The following is a 24470-nucleotide window of genomic DNA, read 5'->3' as shown; positions in this document are numbered from 1 at the left end:
GGAGCCATTTCAAACACAGAAGGCTACAGGCACTGGCTGGATAGACATTGTCACTGTTTAAGGCATCATAGAAAGAAATGAAATAATCTTTTGTGCTAAACAGAAGTAAAGTATTACTCAAGTAGATAAAAATGTTTTTGCCTTATTCAAATATTACAACTATAAAGCAATTCTCATTGTTATCTTCATAATGCCTCAAAAATGGTATCATTTATATTAGTTTTGTGATAAATACCTATTTTTTTCAATGCTAAGATAAGTATTCAAGATGAAGCAAGCCATGTAATTTGCAGTATTCTTGAATATATGAGAACATCATGTATGAGGGAAGGTATAAGTACAAGAGGACATTATCTTCATGTACATTCCTGGTTTTGGCACAGTCTGATTTTACACACACATACTGTTTGAGGTATATCTAACCCTAGGAACACTAAGAAATTGTTTTATTCAGTTGTCGTTTCTGTTCACTTTGTCTTAACAAATTCATACTTGATTTCAGGGAAGGTTATCCTGTGTTCAGACAGTGTTTTCTCCAAAGATGATAATGTCTTTGGTTCAGCTAACTGGGAAACAGGTGCATGCACCACTAGAGCATTGTCAATAATAGACTCTGCCTCTATTATATTTATTAACATTCTCATTAGTTCATATCAACGAATAACACAGATAGACTTTATAAGGGAAAGGATCAAGACAAGCCTTCATCTACTTCACATCTGCTCAGACTGGAAAAGACAGGGGATGCATCCTTCAAGAGAAGACTGGAAACTGAGAATCTGAATGCTGTTGGACCAGAAATTACCAACCGAATACTATTCAGGACATTTACGAAGGCCCTTAGTTCAGCTCCTATTTGAGAGGTGGAGATATACATATTGAAAGGAATGTCCTTCCTGACAATCCCACCAAAGAAACCACAAAATGAGAAAGCACAAATGCCCCAAAACCCTGATGAATTTATGCTGATGCTGAGGCACATATGCTCTGTGGAGAGACATAACTCTCTGGTGTATACAACTATGCACCCTATTTTAAATAGCAATTAAGAAGGAAGAAACACAGAATTCTGGTAAAAAGACTACCAGTTGCCCAAAGAAAGTAGCTTTTGTGTATCACTTTATGCTAGTGGTGACATAATAGAAAACAAAATACCACAGAGTTACATACATGTTATTTGTCCAGACGTATTTACAAATAACTTTACAAATTTTTATACACATTTTCAGGTTTGCTTGTTTACTTTTAAATTAAGAAAAAAGTTAGTCCCCAGAGGCTTCTAAGGCTGAAGTTGGTGCCTTATACTGTACATTCATGCTTGGCTTCTTCCTGGGAGAAGGGAGGAAAAGAGTTTAAAAATGTGCAAAACCCAGACACCTAAAGAGCCATGGATTTAAAGGTTCCTAGATACTGACATCCACAGAGTGGTCATTCTACTTCTCAAATTAGAGACACTATTGTTGATGGGCTCAGGACAAAAGAGATTAGGGAAGGAGAAGGAGCCATATATGAATTGCAATAATGAGATGAGTACATTAGTGCCGGAACATCTGGCTAAGAAGAGTCATAAATCAATTCCTACTGCATACAGCAGTTAAGAAAATACAAGGAGTGGACATTGTGGATTTTAAATACAGCATTGAAATGATCTCTTTTACACTGTTAGGGTTTGACTCATGCTGGATGTTTTGGAGTCAAAATCACTGTTTACTGATACAATCTTGACCAGGCACAGTATGATTCTGTCAGTTAAAAAATACTGTCTTCCTTGAGGAAGATGCATCCTTCTCATAGTTTTCACAGGTTTTGTTTTAATGCCTCAACACTAACTGTTGTAAAAATATTAAAATTAAAAAAGAAAAAATTTACAATTTACAAGTGTCCATATAAGTAAATCATTCAAAAATTCCAGATAATCTACAAGGATCTACCAAATAACAATGCTGATAATGACACTGAGCCTGTGGGAAGAACAATCCACATGCCGTGAGAAACGGATGGTGGGTTTCTTCCAGAAGGATGAGTCACAAGGTTGGTCTTTTCTTCTAAAATCTGTTTCTTCAGCTACAACAGCAGAAGTCTTGAGTCAATGCTCATTACTTACTTCGACCTATAAAACAGAATATATGAATTACTTACAAATGAAAACCTGTTCAGTACATCTTATTTGTGAGGTGTACGTTCACAGCAGCTGACAAGTTAGTAACTAATGAACAAGTGGATAAAACACCTCTAGACACTAATTTCCCCAGCTGTAAGACACAGATATAAGGTCAAAAATGAAAAGCTGGTTACAAAGTAGTAGATTTGCATCATGCATACCACAAAAGCAAAAAAAAAAAAAAAAAAAAACAAAAAACATTTTGGGAAAAATACAAGAGGTGATGAAAAATGCCTGAAGCTCACATAATAATAAATTATTTTCAGAATTTTAACAGTGTAAGATGTATATTCACCAGGTTATAGAATTCTCATCTGATTACAAATGTACATTTCAGCTGGACTCACACATTTACAGTCTTCATCATAGTCACCTGCCTGCTGAATCTATGTATTTTAGTGTCTGCCTGTAAGCTGTGTTCACTTGGATAATTTTGGAAAATCTGTGGTGGCTTTTCATAGTGATTTCATGGTGGCTAGGCTCTCAGGAGAAGATACAAACAGGGCAGGAACACACAGACCCATCATAGAGCGGTAGCCTTTCCATTGGCCATTTCTCAGGCACTGCATCAATCCCACAAGCAGAAGCTAAGAACATCTCTAGAAAAGGTCTGTATTCTTTGGAATTAGGGGTTCAGTGTCTGTCCAGACAAGGCTACCCAAAAGTATAGTAGCAATGAATCAGACCTACTCATCCCAGCAGTAATGGTGGACATGTAAAGCTTAACTTCTGCAGCCAGATAATAACAGCAATAAAAAACCCAAGTGCAAACCAAAATGCAACATTTTTAATTTCTTCAAATCATTAATAATCATAATGAAACAAAACAAAACAATGAAATTAAAATGCAACATTCTGTTTTGTTTTGATTGTGTATCTCCATACTTCTCTGTTTTACATGTAGCAGTACGTGGAAGCAATTTTAATTACTACCAGGTGACCTGGCTTTAGATATTGTGCTTGAAACAAATGAAAATACAACAGTCTTCTTTAAAGCCCATGTGTTTCAGTCCCAAGAACATGACAATCTTTTTCCACTCCCTCTGTTGTCCCTCCCGCCACATTTTAATTGAAACTGCATGGTTCAGGGCAAAGATTCTCCTTCTGCTAGTCCAATGGCCTAACGGAGTTATAGGCAGAACTGACAGCAGACATGCTATGGTTGTTCATATTTGTGTTTAAAAACATTCCCTGTGAGCACAGATTCAAATTTAATCTACATGTATACTCAGAGACGAAAAGGAAAATGACTCTTAGACTTGTTAATGATTAGCAATTATTATAGCACCAAGCAGGTATCATACTGAGTAGTATGGGCACTCAATAAAAACAGAGAATGTCTTCTACATACATTCAATGAGGCCACAGAACCTTTTTTTTTTTTTTTTTTTTTTTTTTTTTTTTTTCCCAGTGTCTTATTTTTAGTTAATTTATGAATGAAAGAAGGGACATGAAAGGGATGAGAAAGCGGGGTATATAGCCAAGGTATAAAGAGCATCACACTAATCTTTCCCATGAGTAAAATGGTGAAGATAGCAAAAGATCTATAACCTTTATTAAGGCTTTTAATGTATTTAACAGGCATTATTCATGTTCACTTCTCAGTGAATAGAAATGGAGTTTTTCACTGGATATCAGCAGTCACATTTCTTAGGGATACTATGGATTTTCAGACTACATATAACTGATATTGATAGCAATTAACTTCTTAAAAGAAGTCAGGAAGGCTGATGTGCTGCAGACAGATAAGCATCTGCAAATTTCTGGCACAATCCTCTGACTGTTCAAATGGTTTCCAGCAATTTAAGTCAGACTTTGATCACTGATATTATTTTTCCTCCTTGCTTGAGTAAAGATGCTTTCTGTAGCTTTCAGTGCCTAAAAACATAACATCAATAAAGAAGAAAATACAATGTAATTTGTTTGTTTTACAGTTTTATACTTCTAGCAGCCATAAAGAAGCCAGATAAGATCCTTCCAACTGTACAAGAATACCTATCCATAGGAAATGGGAAGACGCTATTTATTTTCCAGTATAAAAAGCTCACCAACATCCCCCATATCCTCCAAGCTATTTAACCTAAATCTGCTAACAAAGAACAAATTCTCATATTCTTTTTTTTTTTTTTTTTAACATAAATGAACAGATTTTACAGGAATGTATATATAAATATTTCCTGAATATATGTATATATTTTTTTTCTTTTTTCTCCTTTAGTTACACTGAGTTTGCTCAATGACTGTTTTAAAACTAACCTCAACACAGCTTTAGAGATTAAAATTGTTTATGGAGAGGTGTAAATGTTGTAGCTGTGGCTTTCTTCTTCCCAGATACCAATTTCATATTTTCATTCTCAAGCATCATGTTAAGAATGGTCAAACCTCCTTTCTGCCATCATCTTTCCTATATAAAATGCAGTAAAGCCAGCACCTAGAGAAATATTACTGAAAATACATATTCCAACACAGAGAGTATACTTATTATCATGTTAAACTCCTCATTATTTGTTGTTGTTCTTGTTGTTGTTGTTGTCTTAATGTGATATTTCTTCCCGTTCTAACATGTACTATCACACTGAAATAGGGCTTTTCTCTTTTCTTGGCTTTCATAATCCTACAATTTTTACTCACTAAATTTGAATAAAATTTTGTTCATTTTTTTTTTTTTCCTGCAAACTGAAAGCTGCAGCACTTGTAAAATGTATTTACAAAACATGCAAATATTAGCAAAGTCTCAAGCAGAGTTCAGGTGTCAAGTGCCCACTCAAAGCATTTTGTTAGCAACTGTCTTCTTTAAATTAAAACTCCTAGAACATGTAACCATACATACACCAAGAAAAACCTTCAAACTCATTTTAATTCTCTTAAGTGATAAGTAAAATATAGTAAGTCATTAGATCAAGTTCGGTCAGTTAGCTGCACTTGGGTTTTGTGCTGCATTTAAGATGCACGAAAGGCCCAAAGATAAATTTAAAGACGGAAAGCATCGAGGCAACAACTTACAAATATCTAAGATCTCCAAATGAACATCTGTTTTACCAGTAACACTATGAAATATCTATTTAAATTTATCTTAGCTTCTGACAAAATATATGTACTGCTAACACTATATTTCATATACATGTAAAATGAACAGATTTGTATCCAAATTAATTCATTAGATAGCAGAGAGTACTTCATAGAAAGACTGTGTAAAAACTGTGATTTTCATAACTGATAACAAAGAGATAATGAAGTTTCAATGAAACTCTACAGATAGATTTTAAGCCAACTAGCAGTTTTTCAGCAAACATTTTTTCTTCCAGTATCTTAACTGACAACAGAGATAATGAAGCTTCAATGAAACTCTACAGATTTTAAGCCAACTAGTATTTTTTCAGCAAGCATTTGTTTTCGAGTAGCTAGAAAGTTCTGTTTTTCTATAAATGGGTTAATCCCATTAAGATTTATGAAGCAGGAGCCATAAACTAACTCTCTTTTTTGCTGAAAAGTCAGCAGGAAACAATTCCATCCTTTACTGCAAGCCTCTCCTTGTGTTAAGCCAAGGCATGTCACAGCAGACATGGTGATATTTACTAATCCTTGTTTTAGCAGATGTGTCATCAATGACAAAGTGTCCTTACTAACATGTTTTATGTGGATTATTTTTTAGTTAAGTTCTAATTGAAGTAAAATTATTAGTAACCTCATGCCAAAATTATTTCAGGAGAAAGTTAGCTTTCAGTCCAGTTAGAAGGATTAATGTGGTCCATAGGACCAGAACCTTACCTACAGGCTTTACAGGCTTTAACTCAACATGCTCCTGGGGGGGCTGTCGGTAGGAGTATGTGTCAAGTCCGCCTATGAAATCAACTGAAAATACAACAGTGCCAGAAATGAACAAATGGAAATGAAAGTATGTCAACTGAAAAATAAGTATGGACAAATTATATTAAAAAAATAGTAAACACATGCACAGGTTTGCATAACAGAAATAAACAAGTAAAAATACTGTGGAAGTGTCTTCCAGAAGGCTCTGTGGTCTGTCATCTACAATGTCCACATAGCACTGTGCCAGGCCAGACAAGGCAGCAGCTGTCTGACCAAACATGCATGCTTCTTTCAGCACACATGCTTATTCACATATCTGAAGAGTACGTAGATAAAAAATACTGTGGAATAATTAGCTTCTTGTTTCAAAAGCAATCTCAGCATAAATTTCATAATTCAGATTCTGCTCCTTCTGAAGTGTTTAGAAATTTAGTGGTGGAAACTATTTAGTTCATGAACCTAATTTCTCCCCAACTTTCATAAACCAATGGACTCATGAATGTAAGGAAACAAGACAAACCAATGAGCCCACTGAGTTGAGAATAAATAGGTAACAGGTCGATGTGAAGAAGCAGCAGAATCTTCTCTGAATTTGGGGGACAGTAAGTCTTTTCAGAATCCTTCCAATTTCTTTCAACATTTCTGTCAGAAACTATGTGGGGATATCTGCCCTTGATAAGTTTTTGGTTCCCTTTACGGTCATAATGATTTTTAAATTACAATGCTTTAGTCTAAATCTTCTATCTTGTTACTCTTGGTAAGATTTTCAACAGCTTCAAGAAGACACAGTTCCAAGCTATCACAGAAATCTAAAAGCAAGTTTGGGATGAAGATGATTTTTCTGCTGATTTAGGAGGGCTTTTTACAGAAGCAATGTAGAGCTGACAATCACATCACATTAGGATTCTTTGGTCACATGAAAGGCCTTTATTTGTTTACACACAAACACATTTATAAATCCTAAACTGAATTTATGTCCTCATCATGTTAATCACTGTATGAGGACCTGTACTGGGTTTATGTGGCAAGATTTTGGTAGTAGGGGGCTGTAGGAGTGGCCTCTATGAGCAGAGCCCATCAGCTGCCCCATGTCAGATCAGAGCCAGCTCCACAACAGATCTGCTGCTGGCCACAGCTGAGACAGTGAGCGATGTTGGTTGGACCTCTGGGAAAGCAGATTTAAGAAGGGGAAAAGAAAAACAAAAAAACTGGTGTGCAACAGCAGATGGGAGAGTGGTGAGAACCAGCTCTGCAGCTCCCCAGGTCAGTGCAGCAGGAGGGCAGGAGCAGCAGTTCCCCTGTGGCCTGTGGAGAGGCCCCTGGTGGAGCAGGCTGTCCCCCTGCGGCCCATGGGTCCCACATGGAGCAGCCCATGGCCCGTGGAGGAGCCCTCAGTGGAGCAGGTGGATGTGGCCTGGAGGAGGCTGCGGCCCATGTAGAACCCCTGCAGGAGCAGGCCCTGGGCCGGAGCTGCAGCCCGTGGGGAGGAGCCCACGCAGGAGCAGGGGACCTGGGGGGAGCTGCCCCATAGTACGGAGCCGTGTGGGAGCAGTTCTGGAAGAGCTGCTTCCTGTGGGCAGCCCCCGCAGGCTCAGTTCGGGAAGGACGGCATCCACGTGGAGCAGGGGCAGAGAGTGACCATGAAGGAGTGGTGGAGACGAAGCATCAGGGGCAGTCTGCAGCCCCCATTCCCTGTTCCCCTGCACCTCTCGGGGATAGGAAGTGGAAGAGGGCAGCGGGGGGGGGGGGGGGGGGGGGGGGGGGGGAGGTGGTTTTAGCTTACTTTTTTCTCACTGTTCTAGCTTGTTAGTAATAGGTAATAAATTAGATTAATCTCCCTATGCTGAGTCAGTTTTGCCTGTAATGATAATTGTTGAGTGATCTCCCTGTCCTTATCTCAACCCTGGAGCCCTTTCTATCGTATCTTCTCCCCCTTTCCCTTTGAGGATGATGGGTGAGAAAGTGGTTGTGGTGGAGCTCAGCTGTCTAGTTGAATAAAACCACCATAGCACCTAATATGAAACAGCCCCTTTCCCAGCACTGTGTATGTACAAGGCAAACAGCGAAAGAGTGCTCATTGAGGCTGAGGGGGATGGAGAAATGAGGTTTAGAGACTGAAGGACTGATGAAATGTCCTGCAAAATCTGTGGAAGTGGTGCTGCTGATTTTAATTGCCTCTTCTCTTGATCCCAGAAAAGGAGTAGCTTAGATGAAAACTGAACTTGATGTATTTCAATCATGCAGCATCCCCTCAGCTGCAAGAGTATTTTCTTAAAACTGCTTGAACAGGACATTATGCTCACCAGCTAGCCCAGTCTGAGTGTCAGACCCAACCTATTTTCACCTTCTCCTTATACTGCTTTTCTTTCATGTTGCAGCCCCCCTTCAGAATGGTATAACAAAATAAAACACCAAAAGTCAAAATTGCTCTAAGCACTAATGGGACCAAGAGATACATTTGCAGATATACTCTTGTAAAAACTGATTTATAAAATATCTAGATGTATAATGTAAAACATTACTGGTTCATTTTTGGAAGAAATCATGTCTGTGGTAATAGATTCTTTTTTTATTGTTATTTATGTGTGTGGGGGGTTATTTATACACCTTAGTTTTCCCTGCTCTTTGAAGAGGATTTTTTTTTTCCCTGAGGATATGATAGAAAGAGTTAGCAAGTATTCTTTTGAGATAATTCACCACTTCAGAACTACACATCATTCCTCTCAGCAATCACCAACATAATCTGCAACAGTAAGCAGGGAGAGAATTTAAAATAACTAGTTCAACAAGCAGGTCTCTTGGAGAAAGACATGAAGTCGGTATGTATTAATGATTGGCAACATAGATGTGTCTTTGTCTGACAAAGAAAACATATTTAATAGCACCATCAGAAAAGTTTTGAGATGAGCTGTTCAAATCCGTTTAGCTGAGGCTTTCTATTTTGCAATGAAAGACGTATTATATAGTACTAAAGCTGAAGTTTGACTTAAAATTCATGTGAAGATAATTCTCAAAGCAAGAAGCTGCTCTATCATACAAGACAATGGAATGTGCCATTTTCTATTATGCACTCTATTTTATGGTTGATAGCTCTTTAATATGAAGAATCATCATCAGTTATTTGAATTAAGTTACTTTTCATTCTAAAAATTCTCTCTGATTTTACCTGATATTTTCAGCATTTATGTCTAGAAGACTGCCAGGACTAGGACTGCGGAGGACCGTTAAATGGAACTTTACATTGACTGAAATTTTAGGATGCATACATCTAAAGAGATGTATGCATGTTTAATTGGGAAAAAGTAAAGAGCAATAACATCTGTATAGGTTTCCCAAGGGGAAAATATTAGTTTAGGGCTGATATTGAATAACTGATTTTGTTTATTCCTGACTAATGGATTATGGATAATACCTGCCATACAGTTTTAGGATTACAACAATTAACTTCAGAAAGCTGCATAGAACTGGAAGTTCAATGAAAAATAAAATCACTTTCTATACAGTTCTATAGTTCTGTGCTTTATTATTATTATTATTATTTTTTAAAGCAACATGTCATCAGTAGAGATATTCAGTCACTAAACAAGAAACACCCCATGGAGTCCAGTCATTAACTACAGTCATGCAGAGAGAAACTTAAAATCCTAGGGAGAGGATATTTTAGAACCCCACAGATAATAGCAGGTTACAGCAGAAACTGGTTATTTTATCTGCAGCTGGCTGCAAAACATGATCCATATTCCCAGGGAATTTTTCTCTCCTTGTGTCACCTCAGTTTTGTGGTCATGCTGGATGCTTAATGGCCAGTGTGAAATGTTCTTTTAGAGTTCACTACCTGCTGGGCTTGGAAGTGCAAATTTGTGCTGGCTGCCCACTGTGGGTAGTCCATTAAAATGATGTTCATTCACTCATGGGCCATATCAGAGGAATAGTTGTCATAATCTGTCTGAGTGAGAAAAGTGCAACATGCTGCTAGCTGAAGAAGGTGTATCCACTGTCATCAGTAATTCTGAGGGTTATTCTTTTGTAGAAGGATGACATTTAGGTATGCCTCACTACTATTAATGCAGTGCATTCACCCATATGCCAAAAATTTCCTCTCCTTTTGAAGGTAGCACAGAAGAATCAGACATCTGAAAAAATCCATTCTCCTTTGCCACCCTCTCATCTGTAATTCAGCTTCTCTGGCAGTATCTCACTGACCTGCTAGCAGGCCCTGTGCAAACAGCTGCCAGAGCTTGTCAGCCTATAGGTATATAGGTATACTTATAGGTATATTACTAATTTCTCCTTTCAAAGCTGGCACATCCTAAGTGTGTCTGGAGGAAGGTGCAGGGTATGAACAGAGCAGTGATATGCAGATAGCATAAATCTTAGTAAAAGTTGCAGCTTCTTGTGCTGAAATAGCTTAGATTCTCTTGATGTTTGCCTCTCCATTTTATAAATCAGGATAAGCCCTCAAAATGATGGCTGGAGTGGATAGCACCTTCAGCTGTCCCCTGTTGCAGGCTAGAAGCTACTTGCCTTTGTGCTTTTATGTACAGAATATTTTCTTAATCAATGGGGCTCCAAATACTATTTTGCACTGCATTTTTTCCCACTGCGCTAAGATTTTTTTGAATGGCAATATAGTAATGCAATCACATTCATTAAGAAAAGTATATATCTGGGGTGGTTGTAACCAGTTGAAGTGACAAGTAGTAAGACAAGGAGCCAAAGCCTATGACAAAGAAGTAAAAATGGGGAATTGATGTTAAGTCAGTGCTACATGCATGAAGTCCAAAATTTAGACTTGCCTATGTTTGCACTTGGAGCATATATAAACTTTCCAGATAAGCATCTGTGGGTTTGGTTTGATTGTTTGTTTTCCCATTAGGTCTCCACTTTTTCAGTTTCGTCAAAAGATACACTGTTCTTATATCTGAACTACTCAGATTGATCCAGGTATCTGTTGGGAGCCAATACTATCAGACTTCATATTACATCTGAGTAGCTGAGCCTCTAGTCATGTGGCAGAAGAATCACACATTGCTTTGCAGGATACCTGGAATAGCTTCTTATTTATGGAGAGGTCTAAATGAGGGAAAACATGTACAAGACAATTAAGAAAGGAAGAAAAAGACACATCAGTAATAATGTGCCACTGCGATTGTTTTTCTGTCTCTATGAAGTATTAGAAGATAGTAATAAGATGAAGACAGGAAGAAGTGGTAGCAAACTACTGAGAAACAACTTCTTGCATAAACTTTTATAACCAGAAGCTGGAAGGGGAATATTTCATGGTTCCACTCTAATTATTATGATTTGGCACCAAATTTTCCTTTTAGTCTTTACCTTTTAAAACTGCCCCACATTTTAAAATGTGAGCCCTACTCTGATCACCACACTTCTCTGCAGGACTGCACTGAAGGAAACACTCTCTCACAAGCTGCCTTAAACTGGTATGGAAATCTTAACTATGGTCTCTGCTACTGAACTCTCTTCTAATTTTATTAGTGTTTTGACAACCAAGATATTCATATCAGATGTTCAGATTTTTTATTCTCTAACGATGCAGCTGCCCAATAAGATGAAAGAAGTCTGAAGAACATCAAAGATGTTAGGAGGTGAAGGTGGCTCAAACCTTCTCATCCCAGTTTCCCCAGTCCTTCTGAATCAGAAATCTTTCCAAAACATTTTCCATGCCATGTCTTTGGCAGCTATTTAATCCCACTATTGAAGTTAAAAGGCAGGCTGGCTGCCTGGTTACATGTATTTTCTTAAAGGAAATATTTATCAATCACTTTCAGGTCATTAAGGACTCATGCCCATTACAGGGTAAAAGTTCCTGGTAGAATATGGTCATCACCCATAAGGTCTATAGAAAAAAATACTTATCTTGAGTACTTAACACTAACATGGAACCAGAAAAAGCAGCAAATATGTAGGGATTCTTTCTTTTAGGCTTAAGCAAACACCATTTTTTCATGATGTGCTATCTGCAAATCCATACTTGAAGCTTGAGTTGTTGAGGACTAGTTTTCCATTTTGGTTTAAAATGTTTTACTGTATTCTTTCTAAATACATATCAAAGCTTCATCTGTTTAGCAAAGCAAATCAGCTTTGGCATCAGACATCCCATACATGTCTGCATGGCTACAGCTTATATTATTCTTCTGCCAGGCTGTCCTAATGAAATATTTCTGATGATGCATTTTCTTCCTATATAGGTCACTATTCTGTTCCTCATTTTTCTTAAATTTTGTCTTGATGACTAAAATACTTGACTAATGACTAATGTCTAAATAACTTGTCATTTATTTGTGGAAAAAAATCATATGGAAAATATATCTAAAACCACTTCAAACAAATAAAGCTTTCCCCTCCCTCCCTTCTTCCCCCAAGGCTTGTATTTAAAGGTGTTATTGCTAGTACTAAAATAAGATTGTTTCAAAGAAAGTGAATGGTAGCTTTCTTTCTGCCTATGGCCAAAGAAAGTTACAAATGATTCCTATTTGTAACTTCTTATTCCTTTCAATATGGATGATAATAAACTTGGTACAAGTATTTTCCATATAGAATTTATATGTCATTATAGTCTTTTTCGTACAGTAAGAAAATTAGAAAAATGAAGAATCTTAGCTCACTCGATTTCACTAATTATTAATTTTTTCCTCTCTGGCACCCTTTCTAATTTAATCTCCTTTGAAGCAGAATGCTCTGGGATTTTTATTATTTTTTTTTTCAATAGAATGGTTTGAGTTGGAAGGGACCTTAAAGATCATCCAGATCCAAATCCTTGCTATGGGCAGGAACACCTCCCACTAGATCAGGTTGCCCAAAGCCCCATCCAGCCTAGACTTGAACACTTGAACACAACAACTTCTCTGGGTAACCTGTTCCAGTGCCTCACCACCCTCTGAGTGAAGAATTTCTTCCTTATATGTAATCTCTCTTTTTCTTACCATTAATTTTCTTACCATACTGCATTTATACAAATTAAGCTGGTAGAGGAAAATAATCCATGCATAAAAGATGATAAATACTCAGAAACTACACCTACCAATTAAGTTCATATAGTAACAAGACAGAGACAATGCCAATGAGGTTTTGCTATGCATACCCAGTCAGTCCTCTAAACTGGCAGAATAGTCAAGAATAAAGACTTAAATATAGAAGGCTGCTACAACTTCAATCCCATCTCCTAACACACGATCTTCACAATAAATGTGTCCAAGCTGACTTCAGAAGAGATAGAACTCTGAATTTGCTTTTTGAAGATATGCTTTGATCTTTTTTGGTAGTTTGATTCAGGAAGATATGTTATGTATTAGTGTGGCTTTATATTGCTGCTGAGTTTGGTGCCAGAAACTACACACCTCTTTAAAAAATGTTTAGTACAGATGCTAGGACCAACTGGAATTGATTTATTCCATTTAGAGTTCATTGCTAATTCACAAGTTAGGTGTTTTGTTCCTTTATTGTTAATTTTTCTTTTTTTTTTTTTCTTTTTTTTTTCTTTTTTTTTTCTTTTTTTTTTTCCCTGTCAGTTGAGTCCCACATGGCTCTATTTCTGGATTTTGTTCTTTGTATACATACCAATTGCTGTTTGCTCCAGTTATTTGTCAATATGATCCAAATATTTACTTTAAGACAACATCTAACTCTTCCTGATTATTGTATATCTAAGAATATCTCAGCTGCTGTTTCTAACCTTAACTACAAGACACGGACATTTTAGTATGCAAAATTAATGTCCCTTATATAATGTATAACCTGTTCAATTCTACTGAATAATTAAAGATAAACTTCCTAGAGCAAAGTATTTACAAATCAAATAGTTGGCATAAAGCAGTGCTTTTCAAAACACTTGTGACATTTGGAGTTTCTGTATTGGAATTTCTTTTGGATTTCTGTACATAGAAGAAAGTTCATGTCATCTATTCATGACAGAAGAATATTAACATTATTTTAATAATTTAGGTTATGGGACAGGAGGGACCCTTTTAATCATTGAGTGATTCTGGATTTTTATTCCCACTTTTCTAGTGATGGAAGGCTGTTCTTGAACTTTGCTGCTAGCAACCTCTGTGACATAGTATTTGCTTCACATTTTTCTATCTTCACTGCTCTTGTGAAGATTGAACGGGAGTGAGCTAAGGATGTTCAGGATAGTACACCTGTGTGCTGTTCACAGAACAGGACTCAAGTGAGAGAGGCACCACAAGATGCTGGCACTCTGCTCCTCGAGCCTCGGCTGTGGAGAGGAACAGCAAACCAGGTGGGTCTTAAAGGTGATGGAAAACAGACACTGATAAGGACTGGGGAGGGTGAGCAAAGTTTTCTGCAATTCAAGAAGCCAGAGACCTGGCTGGGACTCAGAAGAGAAGAGTGGTTCTCCAACTGCATGGACACAAAGGGAGGAAATGTTATTAACCTCTCATTTTTATTCTGTATGATCTAGTAATTTTGAGTTTGCTATTTAATTGTACTAGTTTATAATCTCTCTCTCTCTCTCTCTCTCTCTTTTTATTTTTATTTTTTTTTAATTTAGTGTTGTTTTCTTTGGGAGTTCTCAATGAAAAGATTTGTACACATCTACTTCAAAGCTCTAGATAACTGCAGTTCTGTCACATTCAGGCCATGTTGCAATTTTTTTTTTTTTTTAATGGTGATATTTTCAATATAGGGCTTAAAAATCTGTTTAATGACTCTTCCTGTTAATTTTTTTTGCAGTCACTCAGGAAAGTCTCCCTTTTTCCTGACCCTTCCTTACTGTCTAGTAGCTAACTGCTGTGGTCCAGTTACAGCCTACCATCTTTAAGTTGACAAACTAGATAATGTGAACTTGACAAACCTGGTGAAATTTATTTCCATTAGTATGAGAGTTCAGGTATGAGGTTTTGTAGCAAAATATTGATCTTGCATTTTCTTCTCCATAGTATCAGGCACACTAACATTGTGTAACTTTGTTTTACGTTTCAGATTGTACTGGGTTTATGTGACAAGGTTTTGTTAGGGAAGGGCTTCAGGAGTGGCCTCTGTCAGCAGAGCCCAGCAGCCACCCCGTATCAGATCAGAGCCAGCTCCAGACAGCTCCAAAAGGGATCTGCTGCTGGCCAGAGCCGAGCCAGGGAGTGATGCTTGTTTGCCCTCTGGGAGAGCAGATTGAAGGAAGGAGAAAAAAACTGCTGCACAACAGCGGCTGGGAGATTGAGGAGTGAGAAGCAGCCCTGCAGCCCCCCCAGGTCAGTGCACCAGGAGGACAGGAGGTGCTCCAGGCAGGGAGCAGCAGTTCCCCTGCAGCCTGTGGAGAGGCTCCTGATGGAGCAGGCTGTCGCCCTGCAGCCCATGGGTCCCACATGGAGCAGATCTCCATGCTGCAGCCCGTGGAGGAGCCCTTGGTGGAGCTGGGTCTGGGGAGACCTGCTGCCCTTGAGAGAAGAAGAGGGGGAGTGAGAGAGTGGTTATAGTGCAGCAGCCCAGCAGGGTAAAACCACCACACAGATGAAGCAGTTTCCACTTCCGAAAACCTCCTTTTCATTTATCATCCTGCGTTTGACTCCATGAGCATCTCTGAAGCTCTGCATAGAAATCCTGATTTACCAGATGACATTTGCTCCTTATGGTCAGGCACTGTGTAAATTCCCTCCTTTGCAAATTCTGCTCACAGCATAGACATGATCATCATGTGTAGTGATGGTCTGCCTCAGTCCTTGAGGAGGTAGATCCCAACGTCTTCCATGGTTTCAGCATCTTTAAACTCCAAACTACCTTTTTTTCCTCTGCTAAGCAGACAAAATTACCTCCAGCACTGATAGAACGTTCCTTTCCTCATGCTAGCAGAAACTCCCACATTCTCCTTCTTTGACCAACCAGCAGGTAAGCTTGTGGTCCTACTGTGCCTTCTTTGAATTCAGGTCTACAGATCAGAAATAGAACTGGATAAACTCCTGTGATCATTATGTCTTCTTATGACTATGATTATGTCTTCTCCTTTCTATGTTTTATCTCTCTGGATGAGCAGAAACTAGTGACCTCTGGTCTTCCCTTTGTTTTTGCCCTTGGTTTTTCAAGCCAGCAAAATAATCCTTCTCTTGATTTGTGTCAAACCAGCATTCTCCAGTCTCTGTAAATGCATTATTAAGTTCTTTTATGGTGCCCTTGGTCTTCCCTAGAATAAGATCATCCACTATGCTCCATTTTAGAGCTGTTGCAGAAGCACCTGGTAAGTCTTCTACTTAATCACACCCAAGTGCATCAGTGAGCACTGGTTTGTCTCTGTAAGTGCTTTTCTGCAAATGGGCAAACCTACTGTACCTCATATGTTTATTGCTTTTCTCTGGCTCTTTCTTCATCTTCAAGTTGTCTTGCTGATCTCTTATCCTGGCATTTTTCCTGGCATTACCATCGTTCTCACTAATTAAGCTCTTCTCACTCAAGGTAGCTCTTCAAAAATACCCAATATATATGATTACATTCTCAGCTATGAAAATAGACCTAAGAATATAGAGCAGTAAAAACCTGGAGCTTACGATGGCCAGTGGATGATGGACACTTCTTATGATGGAGTGGAAAAAAATAAATGTCCTTTGTGTCAGAAAACATGATGGCTAGGAAAATGGTTTTCTCATTGTTAGAAAGTTTGTATCATTTCATATTAGGAGAAAGATGAATGTGCAAAAGGGGAATAGAGTATGTAGCAGGATTAATACTCATTTTGAAGCCATCAGTGAATCAATCTGTTAATGATAAAGAAAGATAATTCAATACTGACTTCATCAATAAAAAATTCTCTTCCTGAGGAAAGATGAAGTAAAAAATACATTTTTATGAAAGCCTTGTGAGTCTTGAATTACAATCGTACAAAATAGCACATTGTCCTGATTAATTGTAATGATTATGAAGGAAAAGAAAATGTGCAGAAATCAATGCCAAGGAATAAGAGTCATCTTATAAATGGCGAGAGTAACACAGCATTATTTGGTTTTGCTTCACCTAAACTGTAATATTGAGAAAAACACAGATGTACTGAGATTAAATTTCAGCTAACAAAACGAACTGTATTGAAACAGTCAATATTTACTGTTTCGAGACAAAAGAATGTAAAATGAAGTTTGAATTGAGTCCAGCTATGTCCTAAATCACAGAGGATTCATAAGAAAAGTCTTGTTATGATAAAGAGCTAATAAAACACATAACCAACACAGATTAACTGCAATAAATATAATACAGTCAACAGTAGGCTCAACATGAGGCAGCAGTGTGCCCTGGCAGACAAGAAGGCAAACCACATTTTGGGGTGTATTAAACACAGCACAGCCAGCCAGTCAAAAGAGGTGATTCTGGTAAGATATTTAGCATTTGTGCTGCATCACCTTGAGTATTGTGTGCAGTTCTGGGCTCTGCAATATAAAAAGGATGTTTTTATACATCCTTCCAAGGATGTATATAGGATGTATACAGGTTGTATACAAAGATGTATTTATACATCCTTTCAAGGAATCCCTTTCAAGGGATTCAGGGACACTTGAATGTGTCCAGAGGAAGGCAACAAAGCTGATGAAAGGGCTTGAAGGGATGCCCCATACGGAGAAGATGAGGATCTTTGGGTCATCTAGTCTGGAAAAAAAGGCTAAGAGGGGACCTCACTGCTCTCTGCACCTTCCTGAGGAGGGGAAGCAGAGAAAGGTGCTGGCCTCTGCTCCCTGGGAACCAATGACAGGACATGTGGTAACAGCACAAAGCTGTACCAGGGGAGGTTCAGACTGGACATTAGGAAAAATTTCTTTACCACGGAGGTAAAGACACTGGAACAGGCTTCCTAGAGAGGTTGTTGAAGCCCCTTGTCTGTCAGTGTTCAAGAGACATTTGAACAATATATGTTTTAATTATATAATATGCTTTAATTTTTGGTTAGTCATGAAATAAATGGTCAAGCAGTTGGACGCAATGATTGCTGAAGGTCCCTTCAAACTGAGCTATGCTATACTATGCTATGCTATTCAATTCAATTCAATTCTATTCTATTCTATTCTTGAAAAGTAAGTTTTCTATGGAGAGGTGATACTTTTTATGACCAGCAGACCCAACTGGAAAACTGTATTAGCTAAATCAACAGATTTAATAAGACAACATCTCTTGTTATAAATCCCGCTTCTTTTATATCCTGAAAATTAGGACTATTGAAATACTACAACTAAAAAAATTTGAAAAGTACAAAATATAGACAACAATTCATGGCTTACAAATAGGAGGAAGTTAGAAGGATTATTTTATGAAGGGTTGAAAGCCTGATGGCATCAGAGACTCAGTACACAGAACTAAATAATAAATTACAGTAAAAATCAATAGGATTTTAAAAAAAAAAAAAGGATTTGCAAAAAATATTTTAATATGTTGTTTTTCTTTGTGGTTCTTCTAACAAATCTTTGTGATGCCTTATTTGTATGGGTCTTTCTCTTGCTTTGATATTGTCATTAATCAACATTGGTATCCCTTCCTTTTCCAAGAAAAAAATTACGACCTATCTTGGTTAAACATGCTGGTTGTCTTTAGGTTTACTAGATTTAGAACTGAGACAGCTACAATTATGGATAACTAATTCTTATTTGTTTAACTTTGCTATACCTGGGGAAAGAACATTACCAAATACATTATCTTCCAAAATTACCTGACTGTGACTGTGACATAGCTTGATTTAATGTATTTCACTGAGTTGTGCTGGTTAGCCACCTCTTAGAATTTGTACTGTAGCTCCTTTGCAAAGTAATTGTTCAAGTGGTCTGTAAGGCAATCATGTTCATATATACATTGGGAAACATTACATGCAATGGGACCCATAGTATATCAAAACAAGAAATGAGCAGCTTTGGCTTTTTTTTTTTTTTATTCTTTTTTTTTTTCTTTCCCTTTTCTCCTTTTTTTTTTTTTTTTTTTTTTTTTTTTTTTTTTTTTAATACTGGATTTCAAAGCTTAGTATTGATAGACAGGAATTGAATATAAATCTCAGCTTCAGGGAAATTTAGTGACAGTCTCTTCTCTCATCTGGTCAATATTGATCTGTTCATTTTTGAGGTTATTGTCTGCAAGGAAGAAAAAGGGAGGACATTTCTTTCTTATAAGATGAAACTTCAGTGTCACTCTCTCAGACCAGACGTAGGCATAAAGGAAAAGACATTGAGAATTCTGACCACCTAAAAAGCCAGTTCATCCTTCTGAGCCTTCTGAGCCTGTCAAACACATTGAGATATTTATAACGGGAAGCAGTTATATATTTGTCTCAATTGTAACTGTTCAGCTCACTGAATCCCCAGATTTCTTACCAGTGTATTACCAAGATAATTTATGGCCAGCTCCCTGCTGGTGTAGGGCCTCATTAAATGTGTATCCTCTTTGACTTGGTATGCCACCTCCATAACACAGGCCCACCACTAATTCCATGCTTACACATCTCACACTAAAAACATGAATTAAAGCTGTTACAATATAGATCTCTTAGGTATGATGTGGTAACTAGCCTAAGGGAAATTCCCACTCAGGCAACAAAAACAATGAAATGGATCTTATTTAAGCTGAGGCCCAGAAACTGGAAGAACCCATCTACCTGTATCTTAAGACATGGAGGAGATGGTATTTATAGGGAAGTACAGGAGTCTGAAAAGTTTCCTTTCAAGCTCTACAAATTAAAACAGACACAAAGCTGTTGCCTTTTAGAAATGAAAAAGTAAGAAGGTTGCAACTGGAAGTGGAAAATGGATTTGGAAAGAGATTTAATTTTAATGGAGAAGCTGGGTGAAAGCTAGGGGCAGGAGCAGGCACCACTTAGGCCTGTATGTGATGTCAAGTGGAAAGCTCAGGAGAGGGATGCTGGATGCTGGAGTAAGATTGATTTAACAATAGATGCAATTTAAGTGAAAAGGCTAAGGTGCTGGCAACAGAAGGTTGAGATGGCATCCATTTAAAAGCAGATCTAATTTAAACAGAAAGGCCAAGGAGGTGGAAGGTGGAGACTAAAATTAAATCAATATTGAATTAGCTAAGTAGAAGCTTGAATCAAATCTGCTAGTTTAAAAAAAAGGGCATACTGTGAGTATTTGGGGACCAAGGAATGGACCTAAGAAATGTCAACGAGCTGTCAGTATACAATATATTGCCTCTAAATTGAAATTGTATTTCCATTTTAGTAAGAATATTATTTATTACAGTAGTAAACCAAGAAATCTTAAAGGAAGGTGTAAAAGGAAAAATGCATTATTATAATTATATACCTATTTGAAGCAAATTGTCTTTTAGGTATATATTAATCTATGTATATATATACCTGGGGTATGGTATATAGTATTCAGAATCACAGAATCACAGAATTGTCTAGGCTGGAAGAGACCTCAAGATCATCGAGTCCAACCTCTGACCTAGCACTAACAAGTTCTCCACTAAACCATATCGCTAAGAATCAACAACAGAAATGTTTGACATTAATTACTTTTGCAAAACAGGAAATTATAAGGTAGTAATGAACTAGCCTTTAAATGCTGTCCTTTCTAGTTATCAGTCTGGAAACCAACTAAAGGCTAAGGGGAGTTTGTATTTACCTATGTTTGGAACAAAATATATGTGTGATATATATATATCAATACACACACACATTCATACACATATACACATTCACCTACATATATATATGTTTATCTATTTATTCATAAAGGTCAGAATTGGCCCATATATGCCCTGGTAGTGTTCTGACACATTTCTCTGTTCAGAGAAATATGTTAGTACGCCCTGCAAAAAATAAATCAAAAATATTTTGCTTTCCATAAAAATATTTCTAAATGTTTAAATGAAGGCCCATTTAAACATTATATATATATATATAATATATATATATATATATAATATGTGTATATATATATATATACACACACACACACATATATGCTACTGCTCTCATCTATTAATATTCTGTGGAATATTCAACAAAAATTCAACAAAAATTCTTTGTGATAAAGTGATAAAGTGATAGTTTACTACTGAATTTCAGGAAAAAAAAAATCCATTTCATATTTATAGGAAGAATTGTGGATAGGCACTGGAGGACTCTTAAAATGAGTGATTTACCCCTATCCTTTAATGAAAAATAAATAAGCTGCTGGCTAGCATGAAAATAGTATCTAGACTATCATCTTCATACCTATGCCAGAAAAGATAGTCAGAGTTTAATGCATAATTAAACTTGGTGATGGCAGAGGAAATTAGAGGCAACCCTACAGTAAAAAATGAGTTCTTTACTGAAGATGTATTAAAATATTTTGTTCAAGTGGTACAGAAACTCAGGGAGAATTTCTTCAAGTTATGTGAGTCGCATATTATAGCAGGCTATGCTTTATCAATGAAAAACTGAATTCATTTATATGTCTTTTAGATGTTGCTACTCTCTCATACTTCATCTGCACCCTACTTGGATAAACCTTACATGTTACATTCCACATTAAATTTATGATACTTTCAGGCAGATAAGTTTTGCTGCTGCTAGAATATTCCAGAGCCATGACTTTCCCTTCTGTATATTGTGCACTATCTATTATTTAAAGACCATCTCTCAGCTAGAACAAGGTGTTCTGTAACAGTCCATGAAGATTACATCTGGAAACAAAGACTATTTTGTACATTTTGCTAGAGGACTGTAAAAGCAGAGGATGGAATGGGTGTTTTGTTCTTAGTTGTTTTCCTGAAATGGATTATTCATCTACAGTTTTATAGCAGAATAAAGAAGGGGGAATCACGCCTCCACTGTAATTTATATATTTATTTATTTATTTTGCCACTGACTTAACTAGGATCAAGATTTCTTCTGGTCTTCAGCATTTATATTGTTTAACAGTTTTTATTTTATGCTACTTCAGAGGTTTTACTTTTGTTTTTCTGAATTATATCTATGTGCTTATTTCCATAGGAACAAGAACAAATGCTTGTTCAGGCAATTGTATAATAAAGTAATGTAAAAAAAAAAAAAAGTAAGAAAAGAAAAGAATGTAGTGTTAATTTAAATAGTATAATGTGCCATATGTATTTGCTCCTTCATTAAATATTTCAGAATTCACTATATCAGTTCAAAATAGGACTGAACATGCATTTTCAGTCAATTCACACATTAAGGCTAATGATATATAGGAAGACACTAACAGGACTGTAAGACCATGGAATATTGTTGCAATAATAGGTTTATCCTGTATATTTACTGTACGGGAGAAAGTGGAGTAAGCATGATAGCAAAGAGGTGAGTCTGCATCTAGTCAGTAAACTCCCAACTGGACAGGCCTCTCTTGTGGAAGCTGGAAGCTGACATTTGGCTCCATTAAATTTTTGGTGGGGTTGTCCTGGGCCACCACTGAGCTGAGGGAGCCTCCTGGATACTTATGGTGGTATTTCTGATCGTATGTCACCTGCTTCTCTTCTCTGTTTTATAGTGGGCATCTACAAGGCAATGACAGCAGCCATTGTCTTACCAGAACTGGTACACCAAATTCTGTGATTTTGCATCATTCTTCCAGATGAGCAGATGCAAATTTCTTTTCAAGCCTTCCAAAAATACTGATTGTCATTTTGCAGATATGCAAAACCCAGGAGAATACTCTCAACCTGGAAGCTATAGTGCTGTTTGAGAGCCAGGAAGCAAAACTTACCGTCATTTAAAAAGTCTGTGTCAAGCATATTCATCTGCTGGTCAGTAACAGCACATTTTGTTTCAATACCTAAAGTCATTATGGCCTAATAAAGTGGTGAGTGCTAAAGCTCAATGATGATCTTTGGCTACTGTTTGGAAAGTTTCACAAGTACTCATTTTCAGTGAGATAGTTTAAGATAGTCGTCATCTGGGGATGTTTAAATCTGGTAATGCCCAATAGAAGTTTAACGCAGTATCCTCTTTGTTGGTCATCTTTTAAGTTAACTGTTTTATTATAAAAATCATATATTTTTAGGAGTTAAATGGACTCAACCATATTGGAAATTGCAATTGATGTAAAGATATTAGTAGTGGATTCCCAAATACTGCTTAGTTAAGTAAACATGTATATTTATATATAAAGGTAATCACACAGACATATGGATATGTTACTACTATTAGCTACTATGATAGCTCTTCATTCCTTTTGCAAAACATAGCATATTTATAAGAAATTTATCACTGCTGGACCTCCTGTGTAACTACAAAAATTAAAAGCAAATAAAAAATTATCTTGCATTAGATTACTGACAACAGATGCTCAATGATGTGCATAAATGTAATGCCATATGTCAGATAAAGCATTGTGGTAGTTTTTCAGTGTTGTTAATAATTTGGTTTACTTAATTTTTGTCTAATGATAGCACATGGAGGTTCCTATAGATAGCGCAGTATAGGGGAAACTCTTCCTTTTTAAAAAGCAGGTTATTGTCTTCTGTTCTGAAATACAGCAGAGATCTAAAAACAACTGGTTCAGGGGAGAGAAAAACAAAAACCATTTTTTTTTTTTTGTTAACTTTGTTCTTGTGGTTTCATTTGTTGAATAAAACTTTTCTTTATGATGAATGGAAGCCCTTTCTCTTATTTTCATTTATGTACAAAAGAGGCTTGAACTTCCTTGGATTGACCTTTTGATATTTCAGTCTTGTTTTTATAATGAATGGTGAAAGAGCGATTGTAGGTTTGTCATAAATCTTCCTCTCTATTTTCATGTCTTTTTCCTTATGCAATTTATATGCAATTCAGCTTCCACTTTACATACTCACGTACAGTACAGAACTATCACTTTTGAGATGTGTCAATGTCATATTTATGAAATAATATTTAGCAGCAATAATGCTATTGTTTCTCAAAGAAAGTCCAGAAAATATTTATAAATTTAAAAACATTTTTAACATTTTTATTTTGCCTAGTCTCCAGACTCCACTTTATTAAAACCATTCTGTAACTCTGACAGGGTGGTAACAAGATTCTGAGTTCATTTTTTGGAGAAAATGATTCACAAACAGGATAGTGACAGGCTTTTATGATTACGGATTTCACTTATTCTGTTCCTTCAAAAGGGCTTATATAGATTGATAGATCTACAAAGATAGAAATGAAAAAATGAAAGGAAGAGATATAAATAGACTTTTTCATTAGGATGAATGACGGAAGGTATTAACCCCACTACAGCAGCGTGCCTTTTACATGTCTTCTTTTTTATTCCTTTTGACCTGCTATCATCTTCTTTCTAAGTAAAAGTTAACTACAGTCTGGAATGTACGTAAAGGTGAGCAATAGCTGGAAATAAATGTTTCTTCAAGCATTATTACTGTTCAGAGAAGTGTCCATCAGCCAAAATGTCAGCCTCAAAATCCATTTAAGCACTGCACAGAGGCTAAACAGGCAGCTATTATTAATTTTTAAGTCTGCCTGACAGGTTTCAGACCAAGAACTGGGGTTAACTTGATGCACTGAATATTGCAGAATGTATTTAGTTAAGGAGGCTGTGACTCTCAGATGGCTGAGGATTTC

The 24470-nt window shown here is 36.8% G+C and overlaps 1 protein-coding gene across 5 annotated transcripts in view; it reads right to left on the bottom strand.

Moving 5' to 3' along the window:
- Positions 1–597: 597 nt before the first annotated feature.
- Positions 598–24470, bottom strand: part of NKAIN3 (sodium/potassium transporting ATPase interacting 3) — a gene marked incomplete at its 3' end in the record, with an annotated part of 379768 nt that continues 355895 nt past the window's right edge. For 2 of the 5 annotated variants that reach the window (XM_084509285.1, XM_084509284.1), the window contains exon 6: positions 598–2110. Coding sequence is in view for 3 of the 5 variants with exons in the window: in XM_084509284.1 (XP_084365410.1) it covers positions 2097–2110 (14 nt within the window). Of the gene's footprint in view, positions 2111–5858; positions 6014–24470 lie in introns of those variants that run through there. The other 3 variants (XR_014689539.1, XM_084509283.1, XM_084509282.1) reach the window with 3 other exon arrangements.

This window comes from Aythya ferina (assembly GCF_964211825.1).
Source record: "Aythya ferina genome assembly, chromosome: 2".
NCBI lineage: Eukaryota > Metazoa > Chordata > Aves > Anseriformes > Anatidae > Aythya > Aythya ferina.
The sequence above is the reverse complement of the archived record's forward strand: the minus strand, read 5'-3'. Positions and strand labels throughout refer to the sequence as shown.